Source organism: Equus asinus, chromosome 2 (genome assembly GCF_041296235.1).
Source record: "Equus asinus isolate D_3611 breed Donkey chromosome 2, EquAss-T2T_v2, whole genome shotgun sequence".
In the NCBI taxonomy this organism is placed as follows: domain Eukaryota; kingdom Metazoa; phylum Chordata; class Mammalia; order Perissodactyla; family Equidae; genus Equus; species Equus asinus.
Window position 1 is genome coordinate 30027022 of NC_091791.1, and position 22640 is coordinate 30049661.

The window sequence follows — 22640 nt, forward strand, 5'->3', positions numbered from 1 at the left end:
TGGACCTGACTTGCAGCTAGCTCAAACAGTCAGCAGCAACTGTTTAACATCACAGCTGCCTGAGCTGGTGGTAACAGTTGGGGCAAATAAGAAGCTGACCAAAACTTAAAAGGAAATGCTGGGGAATAAGACATTCATAGGGAGTTTTCATATCTTCAATATATTCCTAGCAATCTAGAATGTCATACACATGTGTAGGGCTATGCAAATCCCCAAGAAAGACTTGAGAAGGCCCTATTCTCTTACCACTGGCTAACCTTCAGGCTCTGTGCAAACAATAAACAAAGGCTGAGGCAGAATGGTAAGCTGCCTGCTGGAGTGTTGAAGACATGTCCACCCGCTCCCCACACACAGAGCCACTCAGCAAAGGCTGAGTGACTTGTTGGTTTTAAGGACGTAAGGAAATCTCTGCCTAGTCATTAGCTGATCACTAGGCCAACCAAGCAGAGACTTCAGTGGCCACATGTGACAAAGAATACAGACTTAACAGAATTAGTTTAGGAAACTAAACAGGAGGGACAACAGCAAACCCTGGTGGAGGAGGGAGGGGAGAGAAATCTTATTTCCAGAGTTGTTATATTATTCAAAATGATCATTTTTCAACAAAAAAATATGAGATATACAAAGAAGCAGGAAAGTAGGGGATCACACATGGGAAAAAAGCAGTCAACAGAAACTATACCTGAGGAAGCACAGACATTGGACTTACTGGACAGAACTTTAAATCAGGTATTATAAACATGTCCAAAGAGCAAAATGAAACCACGTCTAAAGATCTAAAGAAAAGTATGAGAATGTGTTCTCTCCAAATAGAGAACATCAGTAAAGATAGAGAAATTGTTTAAAAAGAAGAAAATAGAAATTCTAGAGTTGAAAAGTATAAGTAAAATGAAAAATTCATTAGAAAGGCTCAACAGCAGATTTGCTAAAGAGATTAGGCATGTGACTTGATCCAATTAACCATCTCAGCAGAAATGCTGCCAGCTTGGACTGCAGGGGACGGACATGGGATGAAATGAAGGAACACTGTCAGACTTCTGGGATTCTACAGGCAGGAAATGGGTCAATAGAGCCATCCAGCCATGAACATGTGATACCCTTCAAGAAAGGCGAAAAATCACCCTGACGGCAATAAGGGGTTGGCTGCTCCTCAGTTTCAGAGGGTGAGACCACTTCCCAGGGCTGGATGGGATGGGACCACCACTCCAGTGAGCCAGGGGAAGAGAGCATCAAGCCAAAGAGGATTATTAACAAACCTTAAAATCTACTGGAATTTGCCCTGCTTGGTTTTGGACTCACTTGGGATTTGTGATCCCTTTTTTCCTTTTGATTTTTCCCTTTTGGAATGGGAATGTCTATCCTATGACTGTCTCACTACTGTATTTTAGAAGCAGATAACTTATCTGGTTTTACAGATTCACAGATGGAGAGGAATTTTGCCCCAGAACTCCAAGTCTCACCCACAACTGACTTGGGTGAGTTAGGTGATGAAACTCGGGACTTTAAATTGACATTTAGATGAGATTTTGAACTTAGAGTTGATACTGGAATGATTAAGAATTTGGAGGATGTTGGATGGGGTGAATGCATTTGCATGTGGGAAGGACATGAATTTTGGGGTGTCAGAGGACAGATGTTATAGATTGAATTGTATCCCCCCAAGATTCATATCTTGAAAACCTAATCCCCACTACCTCAGAATGTGACTTCATTTGGAACTAGGGTCATGGCAGATGTAATTAGTTAAGCTAAGATGAAGTCAGACTGAAGTGCAATAGGCCCCTAATTCAATATGTCTGATGTCCTCATAAAAAGGGGAAATTTGGACAGAGAAATGCACACAAGGGAGAACACCATGTGAAGATGAAGGCAGAGACTGATGTGTCTACAAGCCAAGAATGCAAAAGAGTGCCAGCAAACCACCAGAAGCTAGGAGAAAGTTCTGGAACAGATCCTTCCCTGTCGCCTTCAAAGGAACCAATCCTATCGACACCTTGATTTTGGATTTCTGGCCTCCAGAATTGTGAGACAATAAATTTCTGCTGTTTAAGCCACCCACTTTGTAGTGCTTTGCTTAAGCAGCTAATTAGGAATCCAACGCACAGAGCCAATATCAATCCCGGTCACCTTGCCCTCCTGCCTTTCCCTTCACTCTGCCGCCTCCTGATCTGTACCTCGAGTCCCAGAGCCAACACAGCAGGATGCCAGACACTGGGGCTTACGTAACTGCTCAGAAATGACCTATGAATGTTTACCAGAACAAGGGCTTAAAGAGTTGTTTTTCAAACTGTCCTTTGTACATAAAAGACAAGATTCTTCAAAGGGGCTCCCCACCCATGGGAGTTTATAGCAGAGTCCAGAAACTCAATTCAGAAACAAAATCAGTCCAGACAAATCAGGATAAAATGCTTAGAATTAGCATGAGAAAATTGTCCCAGTCACGATGATGTGGCTGGCGGAGCAGTAACTCAAGGGGATCCAGCATCAGTCTCTGTGACTCTGCCCTTTGCTTGGGACCTTCACTCCCTGGGCAGGTGATTTTTGTTTTCTCCAGGCCAGTCACTGGGGCAAATAAAGGTTGATGGAAAGCTCTGACTCCTTCCTTTCTGGGGTTCCTGGTACCCCTGCCCCACTCTCCTGGGCTGGCTCCCAATCCCTGTTGCCCACACTGTCCTGTTCTTTGTTCTCGTCCTGTCCCTCCAACACTTACAGTTTAGGCTTTTCTTTCCCTCTCTTGTGCTCCCCAGGGCAGTTTTAAACCATCACATGTCCTGACCTCAAGGCGTAAACGTGCCCCCACTTTGCAGGCTCTGTGGCTACTCTCTCTTCTGACTTCTGAAATGCCCCTGAACCCTCCAGATCTTGCTTTCTCAGTCCTGCTACCTGAAGCATATACCCAGAACTATACACAGGACTACTGTTGGCAGGTTCTTGGGAAGAACCCCAGGGGACAGGACTCCACTGCTGACTGGAGCTAATCAGTGACCCCAATGGTGGGGATATCAGCTATTCTGTGGTATACTGTAAGACTATGCAACTGCCATGATTTTTTCTGGTTCAAAACACCCATCGGTTTTTGGTGTATTAATCAAGATCCTTTTGGTAGGGCTTATCAAGAATTTAGCAGCACATTATTAGTATCAGCCTATGAAGCTGTCCAGGAAGCGGTTTTAATGCATTTGGGGTAGGTGGGGTAGGATCTGAGACTTGAGTCAAAAGAAGCAGGGCATCCATAAAGGGAAGCCCCTTGTGCCACTCTTGTTTCTTCCACAGGGTTAGTCACCCAAACCTCCAGTCATACCTTCCTAAAGAGTGCCCTTCAACTGCTTGTCAAAGACCAGATGAGCAGGATGAGCTTCAGTTTGGCTCAAGCATAGAGTTCTGTCTACGTTTCTTTACAGAGACACAAACATGGAAAGAACAGATTGTGGATCTTTGGGTAATTCACTTCCAAATCTAGTTTACTGGATAATGAACAGCTCAGGAGGTACATAGTGGTTTTCCACTCCTACCCCTTCCCATACCCAAATTCTATCCTGTTCCAATCCCCCTTACATACCTGTGACCTCTCCTTCAGGATCCGTCTGCTTGACAAACGTCTTCAGATTCTCAGCAAACACTCCTTTCTTGGCCAGCAGAGTGCTGTAGGGTCCCTTCTCCAAGATGGTGCCATTCCCCAGAACCACAATCTCATCCATTTGGGGAAGAAAGTGAATGCTATGTGTAACCAAGAGTCGAGTCTGTAAAAGTAACAGTAAATTGTGTTGACTACCCTATGTCCACCACCTTCCTTGGTTTACTTTAAAAAAGGAAAAAGAGATGCTTCAACTCACTGTAGGGCTTTGCTCAAAGTGTGGTTCTGACCACTTGAGTCTTTTACTTCCTCTTTCCTTCCAAGCACCTCATGCTAAAACCTGACCCTAGGTGTAAGTTGAGACTCCTGTCATCGTGGATATATTCACAGTTATTTTCCTGTAGTGACAATGAGGCTTGCCCTACACACATTCTCCTCCAGCTTCCTGGGTACACAAGAGTTGGACTTAGGAATGCCACTTGAGATCAAGACCTATCAATATAACTGATGTATACAAAACTAACTAAATAACTAGTTAACTAACTGCCCCTTTCACTAACCAGCTAATCAACTAAACTAATAAGAAGTGCCCAGATTCTTTCAGTATGTTAGGGCAAGAAACTTTGTCTTTGGCCCAGGCCATCCCTGGTATGGGAGATTTAGCATCCCTTGTATTCTTGTCTATTTATGAACCACATTAACTATTGCAACAGGAACTCCACTCAAAGAAAGACAAACATTCATGGATCAGCAACGAGGCTCAGATAGGGACCATAGGGCTGAGACAGATAGGCCTCTGGAGAAATGACCCAAGCCCATTGCTATCAAAAGATACTATCAAAAGATAGTATCATTTGAGAAGCAAATGAGACAATGCAATCAAAGTGCGGGTGCATGCCCCACCCCCATGTCTTCAGCACTTTAAATAATTTCTCACCTTGCCTTTCAATAGGCCATTGGGACCCAAGACCTTATTGAAAATATGTTTTCCCACATGAGCATCCACAGCTGACAGGGGGTCATCTAGAATATAGATGTCTGAATTTTGATAGGTAGCTCTGGCCAGGCTGATCCGCTGCTTCTGACCCCCACTAAGATTTATACCCTGAAGAAGAAAATAAATTCTGTTAAGCACTACTCCATAGTCCCACTTTCACAGAGGCTATTAAGGAGGGGTAAGGAAGAGATTTGCTTCAATAAAGTATCAATGGCTTAAAAATCTTACAAGTTCCTTTATTTGTATAAATAATTTTGGTTCAAATAAATTACTTTAAGCCCAATAAATAAAAGTATGCCCAACTTACCACTTTCTATCATATGATTTATTTATTTATTATTTTTGTTGCTTCCTGCCCCATGAGAATGTAGAGCTATACTAGGGCAGATTTTCTCTACTTTGTTCATGGATGTAACTCCAGCACTTAAAACAGTGCCTGGCACATAGTAGGTACTCAATAAATGTATGTTGAATTAATGAACAAAATCCCTCCAGAGTTGTCACTTACTAGTTTTCTAACATCTCAAGATCCTTGTCCCCTAGAGATTGCTATATTCACTTTCAGTAATGGAGAGGGAGGATGAAAACATCCTAAATATTTAGTAATCAGGGATTTCTAAACAAATTATGCTATATACATATAATAGATACAATAAAGTCATTAAAAATCGATTTTTAAGAAAGGCATTTAATAACCTGAGAAAATAATTCATACTAAATTTCTAAGTGTTTGAAGCAGAGTATCAGAACCCTACTCGGGCCCTCACTAATATACAGAAGCAGAGTCAGGACAAGACAGAGTAGGGATGGGACTCTGCCCCTCATCCTTAACCACCAGGTCCAGCACCTCCCAGCCCAACTATTTTTGAAGTCAAGATAAGCGATCTTCCAATCAAAAAACTGCCAAGCGGTGGACTCCAACTCCTACATGTGCACAAAACCTCGAGACGACCACTATACGACCTTCCTGGGCTGGTGGTAGTGAGCAACATCACCACGTTGGATCTACTGGGCAGGCGCTGGGACTGTGACCCCTACGGGGCATGCGAGGACACCACAGGGAAGAGAGAAGCAGAATTCCTTTGGAGGAGGAGAATCATGATGCCAGTCTGCTCCCTTCACCCCATAAAAGACTCAGGATGACTCCCTTTGGGGAGCCAGCCAGAGAGCAGCTTCTCCTGTGCTGTGTCCCTTGTGCTTAAGCATCAGCCACAATTAAACTTTGTCTGAGACTTTGGTTGGGCTTCTTGTCAATTTCTATTACACAGAGAGCCTATGAACCTAGGGTCGGTATCAAGGACACCTATGCTCTTGTCCTGCCTCTGCCCCCCTCAATTGTGAGGTCAACCTTGGGCCAGTCACTGGTCACTTAACCACTCAGGTCCTAGCCTCATCATTTTTCCTTTAGATTACCTAATTCTTATATCTGCTTCCAGGTAACAAAATTTGAAATTTCTGAGTTATTTGCACAAAATACTGTGCAAACTCATGTTTTCTGGTATTTGTTCCAAACATGACTACCAAAATTGGTCAGCTATTTTACTCCCATGTACTTCTTCACCATCCTCACTTTTTCTCTTTACTATTTCTTCACCCTTCAAGGTCCCTTGGTGTTCCAGTTACCTTCTCTCCAATCTCAGCCCGGTCTCCTCCAGGCAGCACTTCCAAGTCTGGGAGGAGGGCACAGGCCTCCAGAACTTGCTGGTATCTCTTTTCATCGAACTCTGCTCCAAAAAGGATGTTGTCCTTTATGGTGCCATTCTGGATCCAGGACTGCTGTGGGACATAGGCTACAGTGCCCTGTATGGGAAGGATCAGACCATATGACAGCTGTACCTCCAGAAATGCACGGTTGAAGGAAGGGGTGGCAGGAGGGGAAAGGAACAAATGGAACTTAGATTTGAAGAAATGTATGTCAGACTGACTATCTGATACTTACAAATGTGCCTGTGTTTACTGCACCAACCAGGGAGAAAAATTCAATATCCTATTCACAATTTAAATAGTCCTTTTTTTAAGAGAACTACAGGCCAATATCACTGATGAACATAGATGCAAAAATTCTAAACAAAATTTTGGCAACCAGAATTTAGCAATTCATCAAAAGAATCATACATCATGATCAGGTGGGATTCATACCAGGGACACAGGGATGGTTCAACATCCGCAAATCAATCAACATGATACACCACATCAACAAACTGAGGAATAAAAACCATATGATCATCTCAATAGATGCAGAGAAGGCATTTGACAAGATCCAACAGCCATTTATGATAAAAACTCTGAACAAAATGGGCATAGAAGGAAACTACCTCAACATAATAAAGGCCATATACGACAAACCCATAGCCAACATCATACTCAATGGGCAAAAACTGAATGCCATCCCCCTGAAAACAGGAATGAGACAAGGATGCCCTCTATCACCACTCTTATTTAACATAGTACTGGAGGTCCTGGCCAGAGCAATCAGGCAAGAAAAAGGAATAAAAGAAATCCATATAGGGAGGGAAGAAGTGAAACTCTCGCTGTTTGCAGACAACATGATCTTATATATAGAAAACCCCAAAGAATCCATTGGAAAACTGTTAGAAGTAATCAACAACTACAGCAAAGTTGCAGGGTATAAAATCAATTTGCATAAATCAGTAGCACTTCTATACTCCAGTAATGAACCAACAGAAAAAGAACTCAAGAATACAATACCATTCACAATTGCAACAAAAAGAATAAAATACCTTGGGGTAAATTTAACTAAGGAAGTGAAGGACCTATATAATGAAAATTACAAGGCCTTTCTGAGAGAATTGGATGATGACATAAGGAGATGGAAAGACATTCCATGTACATGGATTGGAAGAATAAACATAGTTAAAATGTCCGTTCTACCTAAAGCAATCTACAGATTCAATGCCATCCCAATCAGAATCCCAATGACATTCTTTACAGAATTAGAACAAAGAATCCTAAAATTCATATGGGGCAACAAAAGACCCCGAATTGCTAAAGCAATCCTGAGAAAAAAGAACAAAACGGGAGGCATCACAATCCCTGACTTCAAAACATACTACAAAGCTACAGTAATCAAAACAGCATGGTACTGGTACAAAAACAGGTGCACAGATCAATGGAACAGAATTGGAAGCCCAGAAATAAAACCAACATCTATGGACAGCTTATCTTTGACAAACGAGCTGAGGGCATACAATGGAGAAAAGAAAGTCTTTTCAACAAATGGTGCTGGGAAAACTGGAAAGCCACATGTAAAAGAACGAAAATTGACCATTCTTTTTCACCATTCACCAAAATAAACTCAAAATGGATCAAAGACCTAAAGGTGAGACCTGAAACCATAAGGCTTCTGGAAGAAAACATAGGCAGTACACTCTTTGACATCAGTATTAAAAGGATCTTTTTGGACACCATGCCTTCTCAGAGAAGGGAAACAATAGAAAGAATAAACAAATGGGACTTCATCAGACTAAAGAGCTTCTTCAAGGCAAATGAAAACAGGATTGAAACAAAAAAACAACCCACTAACTGGGAAAAAATATTTGCAAGTCATATATCTGACAAAGGCTTAATATCCATAATATATAAAGAACTCTCGCAACTCAACAACAAAACATCAAACAACTCAATCAAAAAATGGGCTGGAGACATGAACAGACATTTCTCCAAAGAAGATATACGGATGGCCAATAGGCACATGAAAAGATGCTCATCATCGCTGATCATCAGGGAAATGCAAATCAAAACTACACTAAGATATCACCTTACACCCGTTAGAATGACAAAAATATCTAAAACTAATAGTAACAAATGTTGGAGAGGTTGTGGAGAAAAACGAACCCTCATACCCTGCTGGTGGGAATGCAAACTGGTGCAGCCACTATGGAAAACAGTATGGAGATTCCTCAAAAAATTAAAAATAGAACTACCATATGATCCAGCCATCCCACTACTGGGTATTTATCCAAAGAGCTTGACGTCAGCAATCCCAAAAGTCCTATGCACCCCAATGTTTATTGCAGCACTGTTTACAATAGCCAAGACGTGGAAGCAACCTAAGTGTCCAGCAACAGACGAATGGATAAAGAAGATGTGGTACATATATACAATGGAATACTACTCAGCTGCAAAACAGAACAAAATCATTCCATTTGCAATAACATGGATGGACCTTGAGAGAATTATGTTAAGTGAAATAAGCCAGCTAGAGAAGGATAATCTGTGTATGACTCCACTCATATGAGGAATTTAAAATTATGGACTAAGAACAGATTAGTGGCTACCAGGGGAAAGGTGGGGTCGGGGGTGGGCACAAAGGGTGAAGTGGTGCACCTATGACACGAATGACAAACATTAATGTACAACTGAAATTTCACAAGATTGTAACCTATCAATAACTCAATAAAAAATTTAAAAAAAAATTTAAAAATTTAAAAAAAATAAAAAAAAAATACTCCTTTTTTTGACCATCAGTTTCTAGCCTTGATCCTGAAAATTGGAGGATAAATGCATGTGTTGCTTCTGGAACAGGATTTTAGTCAGACCCAAGTGAGTTTACTAGGACCAACAGAGGGCTGACACTGAGAGGGGAAATGGTATAGGCGACATCCTAGGAAGCCAGAACTAAGAGATTGGAATTAGGGCACCAGGCTGATGCTTGAAGCAGATCAGGTGCAAAGAGAGAGGGAACCTGACAAATGCCTACATTTGAGGATGGACCCAATTATGAGTTAGCAAGAAAAAGCGTCCTAAAAGGAGTTAGGGGTTAAATCTGTAGAGGCTACTCTGCTATACTGCATGTTTATTTAATGCAAATTCACTCATTAGTGATTGGTAAATCAGGGAATAATGTCAGTATAATGTGGAAGAAGTGATGATTCTTAGTTTTTTTCAAGCATGTCAGTGTAAAGCAATCAGGGACAAACTTTCTCATAACTAAAAAGAAAGGCTTTATATATATATATATATATATATATATACTTATATATATTTAAACATATGAAGATTTTTAGGAAAAAAGCTAAAACTCTATAGACATGCCTCTTTTTGGTGCAAGCAGTGGCTGGTTAAATGATTCTAAGTACCCATAATTTCCTCTAAATTTAGCTCTCTGGGGAAGCTGAGAGTGCTGACAAACATGCCACGAAAAGATTTCCTCTCTGTTAAAAAAAATCGTAACTCATGAAGATGTCTACAAACTACATCAAATTTTTGTATTGGAAGTAAGTACTCTCAAAGACCAAACTCTTAAAAGGGGAGGTGGGAGGCCCAGAACTAATTGTGATGCTGGGTGTAATTGCCAGTGGAGATTTTACAGTGCTACTGTTTTCATTGTTATTCTTGTTATTGTTTTTGTTGATACCCTGGTTACAAAGTTATGTCAGTTTTTAATGATCTGTTCTAACTCTTTCTTCCTAGGTCCTGTTATTTTTATTGCACAATTTTGTAGAATGTGAGGTTTTCAGAAACACAGATATAGCAGAATTGCTTAGACTTTGAAGGAAGACAGCTCTATTCAATAGTTTTCAAATTTTAGTATGCACATGAGCATAACCTGGGGAGCTCATTAAAAGTGCAGATTCATAGAATCTACCCCCAGAGTCTGATTATATCTGGAGGGTGGGGCAAAGAATCTATAGTTTGTGAGTCTACCAGATGCCTCCAAGACCTCACCCACAGCAACACAACAATGGTCATCAGATTCTAGTCTTCAGGGCATTCTCTCAAATGAGAAAGCAGCACTAAGTGTCCCACATTTGAGTGCCAGAAGTCTTCTTCTTGGCATTCTCTCTCACCTTGATGGTAATGTGTCCATGGACATTTTCCATTTCTCCCAGCATGGCTGACATCAAGGAGGATTTCCCAGAGCCCACAGTGCCCACCACAGCCACCAACTGGCCTGGCATAATGTCCAGGTTCACGCTGAAAGAGAGTGTATTTGAAAGAGATGAGGGGAGTTATTCCAGAGTAATTCAAGCTACTTCTCAGACTCCATGGGAAGATTGGAAAATTTGTCTTGGATATACAAGACTCCAAAGTGCTTCTTTAATGATCCTTTGTGTGTGTGTGTGTGCGCACCAAATGCGGGTTTCGACCGGAAAATTTATCTTACAACCAACCTGGTACCACTAAACAAGACCCTTGTGGGGGCCTGGAGACCTGAGTTCAAGTTCCAACTCTACCACTGCTGAGCTGTGTGATCTTGGACTGTTACTGCCTCTGGACTCTCATTTCTAAACTAATGAGGTTAGACTCGATCAATGTTTCCCAAACTTAGCTATTCAATGAGACTAGCCATTCAAGGGAACCACTTGCTGAAGCACAGATTTCCTTCCCCCTCCCCTGCAGACCTGGCTGTGTCTGCTGGAGGGAGTCCCACATTAGGCTAGTTCCCGGAAACTCTGTGTGCCAGCCCTATTATTTGAGTCCCTAGAACATTAGAAACATCAGGAATTTGTTCACCGTCTTTCTGAACCTGCCCATCAAGTTCACTTCTTCTAGACTTATACTAGCAAATGGGAGCTGTGTCCCATCTCCTCTCTGTAAAGGGAGGCTTTCAGGTTGGGAGGGTTCAGAGGAGGGTCTTCTGGCCTGACACTTCCTGGGGCAAGCTCCAAGTCCATGACAAAGGCTGCAGGAACAGGAGAGAAGGGCGGACAGTCTTGGGTGTAGCCGGAAGATGATAAGGTGTGCTTGGCTGTGAAGAAAGAGCCACCTACGCAGGCTCCTCGTGTACTCTGTGTGTGCTGTGCTCAGTGGATGAGTTGGGTCTGCCATTACATGTAGTGCTTAAGAAACACATTACATGCAGCAGTGTGGCATAAAAGGACCAGCTTAAGGCAGAGGAAGTGGCCTAGAAGGCAGGATGTGGGAATTTGTTGTTTAGATGTAAAACTCCAGATCTGAAATTGAATCTTATTCAGCTACCATTGTCCACTCTGGGGAAAGAAGCAAGATTCCAATGTTCTTGATGACTATTCTTAAATTAATGAATGAACTTATATTGAGTTCAGCTTCTTGTGTGTATCCTCTACCATACCCAGAGAGCTAGGCCACCTGCCAACCCTGCACCACCTCCATCCACAATCTGGAGAACAAATGTCTTCATGAGTTCTCAGCTGGATGTGTGTAGTCCCATAATAGGAAAGCAGGGTGGCAGATGCAGTTATGGGCAAAGAAGCTCAGGATCTTTGCTGTCAGTGCATTGCTTCAGGGGGCTAGCCTACACTGGTATTTAACTGAACATGTACACATAGCTCATTTCCCCATATGTTTTATTACATGGAATTTTCAAATAACAGGACTGTTATCGAGAATCCTAAAGAACAGCAGGATGGAAAGCAGGCAACTCACTCTCGGATTGTGGCTTCCATGTCACGGTCCCAGGTAAAGGAGGCCTCTGAAAACTGCACAGCTTTGTCTGTTAAGAAAAACGCCCCCTCTTTTAGTCGGATGTAGGTCCCCACATCTCTCTGCCCTTTCTCAGCCTTCATATGTCCCTCTCTACTTCTTCCAGCAGATCCTGAGATCACCTTTGTCAGGTGCTGGCTCCTACGCTAAGGGGGCAAATGAAAGCTCCTGGGTGAGACTAGAAGTTGCTTGCATATAAGGTCCTTTTTGATTCAGGAGTCCCAGCCCTGTTGGTAGCAAAGATTCCTGACCTACAGACCCTCTGGGTACATTCTCAGGCCCTCTGTCATCTAGTCTCCTGGTACAAATTCCACCTCCATATGTAAATCCAGCCACTCCCTACCCTGGATTCCAGACCTACTGCTCACTCTGGCGGTGGATGCATCCTCAGTCCTTAAACCTCTAGAACCTGTGTGTTCTTTCACTCCAGCCTACCTTCCAAATTCTACATGCTTAGCTCTACCCTGCTTTCTAGATCCTTTGGAGGATGGCCTGCTTATCCTCAGAATAGCGGGCCCAGCTTTGCTTAGCAATCTGTCTAAGCAATTTGTTCTAAGTGAAAACATAATTTAAAACATTATGCTTATTATGCAAATAGAAGTTCAAGAGCAGTCCCTTAGCTGTCCCTTCAGTCAGTTTGCTGCTGCTGAGCCCTTGTCTATCAAAGTTCTGGTGCCAGAAGTTTGGGAAGCAAATCTAAGTTCGTTTACCAAAGTTGGAGTCACGTCGAATGGCAGATGTGTCTAAGTCATCCCCTCCCAAGTACTTCTCTAGCCGATCTACGGAAACACTGGCCTAAAGAAGGACACAAAGGATTGCAGGAATGAAAAATCCAATGACAAACACAAATAGGGAGAGGATTTTGACTTTGTCATCAGCCTTGGATATGGAAGCAGACAGTCAACCTGCTAGGCTTCTTGCCCATAATTTGTCATTTGCCACAGCTGGAGCCTCCCAACACCACCACAGACTCAGCCACACCTCAGCCCTAGGGACCATCCCACTCTGGACAGAGGGAAATTAAGATGGTCTGTTTCAGCCCCTCAGACAACTTGGGTGGTGGGAGGTTAACTCTACTGCTATCTCTCCAGTCTTTCTAGTTCCAGAAACTCTTCTGCCTTTCTCTAAGACAAAACCCTATCTTCTAATTGGTTCTGGCAACGAGGCCCCTGGCATGTTCTTCTTTAACTGAGTCCATGCCTTGATGAGTCATCCAGTGTTCTAACTGAGCCACTATTGGGACCCTCTGTAGAGTAGTTGGCCATGTCACCATAATGACCTTGCCCATCTCCACATAGGCCACACAGGCCGAGCTTAAATTGCAGTTGATCTAAGCTTTGGCAGAGCATACTGTGGTCCTCCTGGAACACGAGAACTTCGGAGGATTTGCAGGAGGTTTTACAAGGACATTTCTCATTTGCCTCCCTACCTTCCAGGGAGGCTGTCACAAGACGGTTTTTCTCATCGTCACCTGGGTTCTGACGGAGTATTGGGCTTTCTGCCTTGCCCTCTCCTTAGAGTGCAACTGCAGGCTGTAAAACTGCTCAGCTGCTGCATGGATCAGCTCCTCAGAAACAGAGTGCCCCACTGCCCCTGATGCATTGTCATCTGGCCCCTTCTGTTTCAGGGTCTTCTTGTGGGACAGGGAATGCAGGGAGCTAACACCTTTGCTGATCTTTCTTTTCCTATCTATGTAATAAACCATTTGAATCTAAAAAGAGTGTGTTGTTTCTTTATCAGTCCAATCTGTCAGGGACAAGGAGGTCTTCTCCTAAACCCTAGTCTTTCCTACAGCCTGAGCTGTCTGAAGGCAGCCACCTCGGTGATGAATGCAGATCACCACACTCCATCATCCTGGTTGCCTCACCAGTCTGCCACCTGTCCTGTGATCTTGCTCTTGAGGTCTGGTACCTGGTCCATCTCAGTGGCTATGCTTGGTGTTCAGGACCCAGACACTCCCTCTGGCCCATCCCCCTGAACTCCAAACTCATTTTCTGACAGCTTGAAACTCCCAAATTGTCTTTGGTTTTACCATCACATGGTTTCATGCAAAGAGAGGGTCTTTTTTCTCCCTTCATGTCATAGTTCCCTAATGCCTAAATACCTCAAGAGCCTTGGGGAAATGTGGGGGAAACTGGACTGGGGAAAGGGCTTAGAAATGTTCCAGGTGCCAGGGCTAATCGTAATAACCTCACTAATGCTTTCACAAAGCATTGTCTCCCTGTGAGGGAGGTGAGATTGGTAGGGTCATCCTCATTTTATAGTCAGATAAACTGGGGCTCAGAGAGCTTGTGGTTTTCCTAAGATCAAACCATTGTTTCCCAGAGACCAAACAAATCTCTCTAATTGGAAATTCACTAGCAGAAGCTATAAATGAGATATGAAAGGCCGATCATTCTGGAATCTAAGGCTTTTAATCAGAGATAATCAGTTAGCAGCAAGAGTTCCTACCTACCTGGAGCATGGAGGAGATTAACATGGGAAGCATGCTCATGGGAAAGCGTAGGATATTGAAGAGGGTGATGGAAGTGAAGGCCTTTTCAGCAGTCAAAATATTATTGCTATCCACCAGGACATAAACAGAAAATGTAGTCACAGACACCTGGAAAAGCAAAGTCATGAGCAATTCATTCCTAAAAGGGCTCAAGCAGCCTTGTGCTAAGTCTCAGGAATACAGCATATCAGAGTTGAAGGAGTCTTAGGGATTATCTCAACCTTCCCACGTTACAGATGAGAAAGCTGAGGCCAGAAGATGAGAAAATATCTTACCCGAGGTCACAAAGCCAATTAATGGCATTGCTAGGACCAGGGCTCAGGTTTTCTAGCTCCTATATCAGTATTCCTTCCTCTATGGACCCACAGAGCCTCCCCAAGAAGACAAGGAGCTCTTCTATGCAAGCCCTTCCTGGATACCACATTCATGCTGAACATCTTAGAAACTTGCTCTGGGTTGCCAGACCACCAAATTGTACACAAGGGTGAAACTAGAGTTGGGAGTATGATGTAGGAATAGCAGCTTGGGGAATTGAGGAGAGGGGCTGAGTTCCCTGGATTTCGAGGTCAGGCCTAGAGGCCCTGGGCAGTCCATCTAGACAGACCTACTTCTTCAGGAAATTGACCCAGCCCACTGACTCCTGTCACTCACCAGGACAGGAGTTAAGTATAAGAGAAATGTCATCACAGACTGCAACTGCCCAAAGGTCAGAAGGTTCCTGAGCTCTTTCTTCCGAAGGTTGTGGACTTGGTCTTTGAAGGAAGGTTCCCAGGCAAAATATTTCAGGATCTAATAGGATAGAAAAGAGCACAGCTTACACTGTTGCCCTGAAAGGACACCAGGTGAGTTTCATCCACCCAGGTTTTAGGATATGCTCCCCAAAATTTTGGAGGTAGAAATCCAGATTATAAAGTATGATTACAGGATGGTAGCTTGTATTTTCTAACAACCTACTATGTACAAAGCATTTTATATACATTATCTTACTTAATCCTTATAACGACATTAGTGTGACTAACTGTCCCGGTTTGCCTGGGACTGTGGGGTTGCCCAGGACACCAGGCTTTCAGTACTAAACCCAGTGCAAATCAGGGAGAGTTAGTCCCCTACTTTTGTAGAATTATTGTATCCATTTTAACAATAAGGAAACAGGCTGAGAGAGGCTAAGTAACTTGTCTCTAATGTTAAAATCCATTAATTCAAAACTACGTATATATATTAAAAAATAACTTACTGGTCACCTTTGGAAGATGAAATGCGTTATTTTGAAAGCTAGTAAATAGAGGGAAAGAAGCAAGCATTTATCCTGCCTATCTATAATACAAATTTTATTTTAGAGTAACCAACTAGTCGATTGAAGATAATTCTCCTGTATAGAATCCTAGCTAATCAACGTCAAAGGAATAATAGAATTAAAATATCACCCTTTTGCAACTCCTAATGAAAGAATGGATCAAGGCAATGATCATCATGCTAAAACTTTTATGACAGTGATTTTTAACCTTGGCTGCATATTAGAATCACTTAGGGAGCTTTTAAAAAATATGTATGACTGGGCCTCTCCCTGAAGAGTCCAGTTTAAATGGTTTGAAGTAGGACCCAAGACTCAGTGGGTTTTACAAGTTTCCCAGGGGATCAGAATGTGCTACCAGGGCCACAGATCACTGCTCAAGGTGAACAAGGGATAAATCAGGCTGACAACACCTGGACTCTCGTCCACTCAACGTCTCTGATGTTTGGAAGCACACAACACCAGCTGAAGATATCCTTGCCCCGCCACCCCCACCAAAACAACAACAACAACAAAAAAAATCAAACCTAAATCTAATCAAGGCTCTAGATATAACTACCAATTTAGGGGAAAGAAGACAACCTGTTTTCTCCAATACGACCAAAAAAGGGGGGAAAGAGGGACTATTATGGATTAAAAGCACTATCAACTAAATGCTATGTGTGACCGTTTTTCAGATTCTTATTCAAAACTAACCAACAGTAGAAGAAAAAAAGACATATATGAGGCAATTGAGGAAGTTTAATAGTACCAAAGAATAATTGTTAATTTTTTTAGATGTGATAATGTTTTCTGGTTATTAAAATGAAGTTCTTCTTTTAGAAACACATACAAAGTATTTACAAAGGAAATGAGAAGATATCCGAGATTTGCTTTAAAATAATCTAGCAGGGCATGAGGTGGGGAGAGCGAGTAGAGATGAAATTAGTTAGGTCATGCTGATAATTATGGGAGCTGTGCAATAAGTCCATGGGGGTTCATTCTATCATTCTCTCTACTTTTGTGCACATTTGCCAATTTCTACAGTAAAATGTAAAGACAAAACAAACCATTTAAGTTAAATAAACAGAAATCAAGGTTTAAAAGAGGGCCTGAGAGGGGTAGTAGGAGAAGAAACAGGAGACTGGGTAGATGAGTCAGGAGGCACGTGACACACCACAGGCCCAGGAGTAAGGCCTCTGCGAGGGTTTGTTAAGGGCGAGAACCCACCACTCTTGTCATTGCACACGGAGGACCACCTACACTCGGCTTCTCACCTTGATCCCACTGAGAATCTCATTCATGATCTTTAAACGTTTGTCTTTATTCTTCATATTTTTTACCTGCCGGGAAAAAGTAAAACAAAAACAAAACACACTTCCATGTGAGGGTCCAGACTTGTCTCGGCACTTGCTAGGACAGACACTTGTGGCTGCCGCTTGGTAAGAACTTGAGGGGCGCTGTGATGGGACGCATCTCTCCCACTCTCCTCTCTTTGCTCACTCTGCTCCTGCCACACCCATCTTCTTTCTAATCCTTGAAAATGACAAGCTCATTTCTGCCCGCACAGCCTTGGCCTGACTGTGCCCTCTTCCCAGGATGTTTTTCCCGAGGCTTGCCCCTTCATGGTCAGGCTTGTGTTGTTCAGAGCTCAGCTCAAATGTCCCCTCCTCACAGAGGTCTTTCCTGTTTTAATCTAAAACAACCACCCACTCACTTACTATCCCATCACCCTATTTAATTCTCTGCATAGTACTTATCATGACCTGATAGATTTTTTCCTTTTTTTTGTTTATGACCTGACTCTCCACGAGAGCAAGAGCCTTGTCTAATTTGCTGCTGTGTTCCCAGAAAAGTAGTGTGAAAGAAATATTTTTAAAATAACTATTTGAAACTAAATGAATGCAAAATGAATGAATGAATAAATCGTGCACACCATTGAGTCCTCCCATCCAACCTATGATTTCCCGCAGAGCTAAGGACTGTTCACCTGGAGCCCTGTCATCTGATGGTAGCTGGGTTGATTGCTAAAATTTAGGCTTAATATTTGGGTGACTCATGTGACTGCCCTGCATGGTTGGTTTGTATTGCTATGATGGAAAAACAGGGCCAATAATCACTGTTCAAAGAACAGCCCAGGGGAGCAAGGTAGAAGAGTTATAGGCAGGATCCCTGGGCAGCTCTTCCTTCTCCAGTCAGGCTCTTCCCTCTAACATGAATGAAGATAGAGTACATAAACCCTAAGAGTGGTCCAAAGATGAAAAGGAAAGATAGAGAAAGCCAAGTTCATTTGGGATGGTGGAAAGCCTTCTACCAGCTTTACCTTGCCAAAATTCCCACCAAGAGTTAGAACAGATTAAGCAAAAGACTTTAGAACTTGAAGAAGGTGTGTATATCCCCAAGGGGACTCCGTTTCTTTACCTGAATAGCTCTATTCTTGGTGGCAAGTATCCCATTAAGTGGGATTAGGAGCACCATCACCCCAACACCTGCTAAGACTGAGGGTCCCATCTCTGCCCATAGGAAGTAGATGGATAAGATAATCTGTAGAACAGTTGACCACAGCAAGTGGATGAAATTGGTTACATCCATGAGCTTCTGGGCATCCACAGACATCAGGTTCACTGTTTCTCCAATGGTGTACTGCTTCCTGGTCTGGTTGGATAGAGACAGGGCCTAAAGATAAAGATTGGGATTGGGAGTCATGGACAAGGCCAAAGAAACTGGGGAGTTAAAGGGGAAACTCAGGAAGTGAGAACACAGTAGAAGGATGGGCTCCATGTGCATACAATTTTTCCAAGGAGCTGTGCCTTCTTGCCTCCAAATCTTACAATGTTGTCTCACTCTTGACCACCCTTTCCTGTCATTCCCACCTTCCCCAACCCCACGCTCCCACCCACACTTCTTTGCTCAGAAAACTCCTATTTATCCTTTAGTGTCAGCTCAGATGGAACCTGTTCCGAGAAGACTTTCCTGACTCCCAAGTTTGGGTTAGATACTCCTCCTGCATACTGCCATAACATCCTGTGCTTACCTCTGCCATTACATTCATCACACTGACCTGTAATTGTTTTGTTTTTCTATTTCTCTACTAGACGTAAACTCTGTGAGGACAAGGGCTACATCTGTCCATTTTGCTAGGGTATCACGTGGTTCACAGCAGTGAATCAAATACTGAAGTATGGAAGGAACAGAGGGATGAAGAGAGAAGTCATGTGTTGATTCCAGCCTTGCAGACTTTTGATGTGGGAATGTTATTTGGGGCCAATACCCTTCTGAGGAGGTTGCAACCATTCCCAAGAAGGACAGAGCTCTTAGAATGGAGAGGAAATTTGCAGGGTTTACAGTTTTGTTTAATCCTTATGTTAGAGAGATCAGAAAGCTGACGCCCACGGATCTGTCACTTACAGCACTACCTTACACAAATGCACCCAGCCAAGGGAATTCGGGGGTGGGTAGGCACTGAAAGCAGCCTGCAGGATGCTCACCAAGCCACCACCTGATGTGGGCTACATCTTCCTGGAGGAGGGAGAGCTTTCTAATTCTCACAAAAACAATATATGGGCTCTGAGTGGCCCTAGATATCCACCTGCATCCTCCTCCTAGAAGCTCTACTGCCATCTTAATCCACCAAGACGTTCTTCTTTGGAACATACCAGCGTTTGGGGTTGTACAGTAAAAAGAGTGAAATTTCCTAAAATGTTAGGCCACCAAGGTTCTGGGGAAATCAGTCTACTCTTGTGCCTCCCTTTTGGTATAGAAAAACAAAAAAAAAGTAACATATAATTACCCTTCAAGGTAATCACTGTACTTTTCTTTTCTCAATATATCTCAATAAAGTTGAAAAGTCATTCATTTAGTTCCAATAGCCCTCGTCTGGGGGCAGGTCCTGACTATGTGATTATAGGCATTGAAATGATCTAAACCTTGCTTCTCTGTAAAATAGAGATAATGTGGTTACTTCATAGGGGCTATGAATTGATAATGGATGTGAAAAAGGTTTCATCACATTTCATGAATGAAGCATTGTCTAAACATATGAAATTGGTCAATTTTAAATTCTATTTTAGTAGTGATATTTGTTTGAATGCAGGTCCCATTAAGGGCTCTATTTTACAGATTCCTTATGGATTATAACAGTTGCAAAACCCAGAATATATTAAGAAACAATATAGTGAGAATGAATCATCACAATTGCAAAAGTGTAACATTTGTAGAAATGGCTGAGACAGCCTGATAAGTGACCTCATATTCTGTAAAGCAGCAGAAATCCAGTATCTCCACAAGGTGTAAGACGATTAAAAAATTAATTGGGAGGAAGACAAATTCCAGCGTGAGCGTATCTGGGAGTTCAAAGGACTTGCCCAGACTTCTGATCTAAAGACATTTGGATTACCTGTCTGGGTCTCTTGAAGTGTCAACATCTACTTAGGGAAGACAAAGACACATTAGAGTTTTAAGAGAGGAAAGCAAAGGAGAAAACCAGGAAATATAATAGAGAAATCACTATGATGGAGTTCTCTAGTGGTGGGAGAAAAAGAGGAAGAAAAGGCAACTGTTTGATGTTCTGACCTATAAAAAATCCTATCTCCTCACAGATGAATTTTCTCCTCAGGCTTTTAGTCACTGATCGTAACTACTCTATTTTCATTTCTTTCTTTTTATTTATTTATTTATTTAGTGAGGAAGACTGGCCCTGAGCTAACGTCTGTTGCCAATCCTCCTTTTTTTGCTTCAGGAAGATTGTTGCTGAGCTAAGATCTGTGCCAGTATCCCTCTATTTTATGTGGGATGCTGCCACAGCGTGGCTTGACAAGTGGTTCCAAGTTCACACCCAGGATCGGAACCTGCGAATCCCAGGCTGAAGGGGAGCACACGAACTTAACCACAACACCATCAGCCCAGCCCCTTTACTTGGTTGGTTTTTTTTTTTAATTGAGATATAATTGACTATTTTCTTTTTCTTTCTTTTTTTTTTTTTTTTGAGGAAGATTAGCCCTAAACTAACATCTGCTGCCAACCCTCCGCTTTTTGTTGAGGAAGACTGGCCCTGAGCTAACATCTACACCCATCTTCCTCTACTTTTTTATATGTGGGACGCCTGCCACAGCATGGCTTCCCAAGCAGTGCCATGTCCACACCCGGGATCCAAATTGGCTAACCCCGGGCCGCCAAAGCAGAACGTGCGAACTTAACTGCTTCACCACGGGGCCAGTCCTTGACTATTTCCTTTTCTTAAGAGAGAAAATGAAATTTCACCTTGGTATCTAGGACATAAGGAAAATACAGCTGCTCTGAGAAAGTTAAATGTTAAAAGAAACATATCAGGGAAGATGAGCAAAATCATCTTAAGGAAACGGAAAAGTTCCCAAGTCTGCAGAACTTGTAAACGTTTTTACAAATCAAAAAAAGGAGTGAGGGGCGCCAGCCTGGTGGTATAATGGTTAGGTTCACACACTCTGCTTCAGCGGCCTTGGGTTCATGGTTTTGGAACCCAGGTGCAGACCCAGCACCGCTTGTCAGGCCACACTGTGGTGGTGTCCCACTTAAAATAGAGGAATATTGGCACAGATGTTGGCTCAATGACAATCTTCCTCTAACAAAAAGAGGAAGATTGGCAATAGATGTTAGCTCAGGGCCGGCCTGGTGGCACAGCAGTTAAGTTCATACGTTCTGCTTCTCGGTAGCCTGGGGTTCGCCGGTTCAGATCCCAGGTGCAGACATGGCACTGCTTGGCAAAAGCCATGCTGTGGTAGGCGTCCCACGTATAAAGTAGAGGAAGATGGGCGTGGATGTTGGCTCAGGGCCAGTCTTCCTCAGCAAAAAGAGGAGGATTGGCAGTAGTTAGCTCAGGGCTAATCTTCCTCACACAGACACACACACACACACACACACAGAATAGATGTTAGCTCAGGGCCAATCTTCCTCACCAAAAAAAAAAATAGAAAAAAAGAAAGGAGTCAGGTAGAGGTGGTGTTAGTCAGCCACTAAAGATTTAGAAAAAGAAGTCCTTAGGCAAATCTGAGACTGGGGAGATGGATCCCTGGCTCATACAGCATTTTAGTCTATGGTGAAATTGTAATGTGAGATGGACACATCAGGTCTTATGAGCCCAGTTTCATTTAGTATTTGGCTTGCAAACTTCTTTTCTAACTATACATTCTTTCCCAAAGAGTTCACACCTTGTTAACAGAGGTAGGAAGAGGGACAGGTGCACAAGCCATCAAGGCTGAAAGGCAGATCCTGCCCACATTTCCCTGGAGTGCAGCCCCACTGCCACACACACCCTATCTCTGTGTACACACTTTTCACATTTTAATTTCCAAAGAAACATCTAGAGAAGGCTGTATGGTTAGTCAAAATCAAGTGTTGAGGTCAGTTATTTGCATCAAGTTTTCCTCAATCTTGGAATAAATTCTCACGTTTACTAAGAGGATTTTCTTTGGTGATGCCTGACATATTCCACTTACCTTCTTGTATATAGAAGCCATGACGGTTGCCCGTACTTTCGTGCCCAGTATGAAACACAGTTGAAAGTAACTCTGAAGGCAGAAAGACTGGACGAGGGCCACAACAAAGAAGAGGACTGCACAGATATATCCAACCCACACATATGTGTCAAGGTCACTTGTGAAGGAGATCAGCAACCTGCCAGAACAAAACCAAGTAAGTGGTGCCCATCAAGCCGTCAAGTGCTCCTCACACTCCTCACGCACAGCCGGCTACCCTCCCCTCCCCTGTAGGTAACAGAGTGACCAGAATTGTCCGATGCTCTTGGAAGACCTGAGCTCCACGGTTGTGCCAGTGTTTTTGCTTTTGCTTGGAGACAACCAGCAAGAACTTAGGGTTGATGACCCATGGCTGTGTGAAGGGACAGTGA

General features: G+C 42.9%; 1 protein-coding gene across 2 annotated transcripts in view; it reads right to left on the bottom strand.

The window, feature by feature from the left end:
* ABCC2 (ATP binding cassette subfamily C member 2) overlaps nt 1-22640 on the bottom strand; it is a 62405-nt gene that overhangs the window by 22676 nt on the left and 17089 nt on the right. For both annotated transcript variants that reach the window (XM_044752702.2, XM_070485410.1), the window contains 11 exons: nt 22231-22408; nt 18182-18436; nt 17038-17103; nt 15142-15279; nt 14452-14598; nt 12707-12791; nt 11940-12006; nt 10382-10508; nt 6195-6371; nt 4512-4679; nt 3560-3740 (listed from right to left, as the gene is read on the bottom strand). In XM_044752702.2, coding sequence (XP_044608637.2) covers nt 3560-3740; nt 4512-4679; nt 6195-6371; nt 10382-10508; nt 11940-12006; nt 12707-12791; nt 14452-14598; nt 15142-15279; nt 17038-17103; nt 18182-18436; nt 22231-22408 — 1589 coding nt within the window. The remainder of the gene's footprint in view (nt 1-3559; nt 3741-4511; nt 4680-6194; nt 6372-10381; nt 10509-11939; nt 12007-12706; nt 12792-14451; nt 14599-15141; nt 15280-17037; nt 17104-18181; nt 18437-22230; nt 22409-22640) is intronic.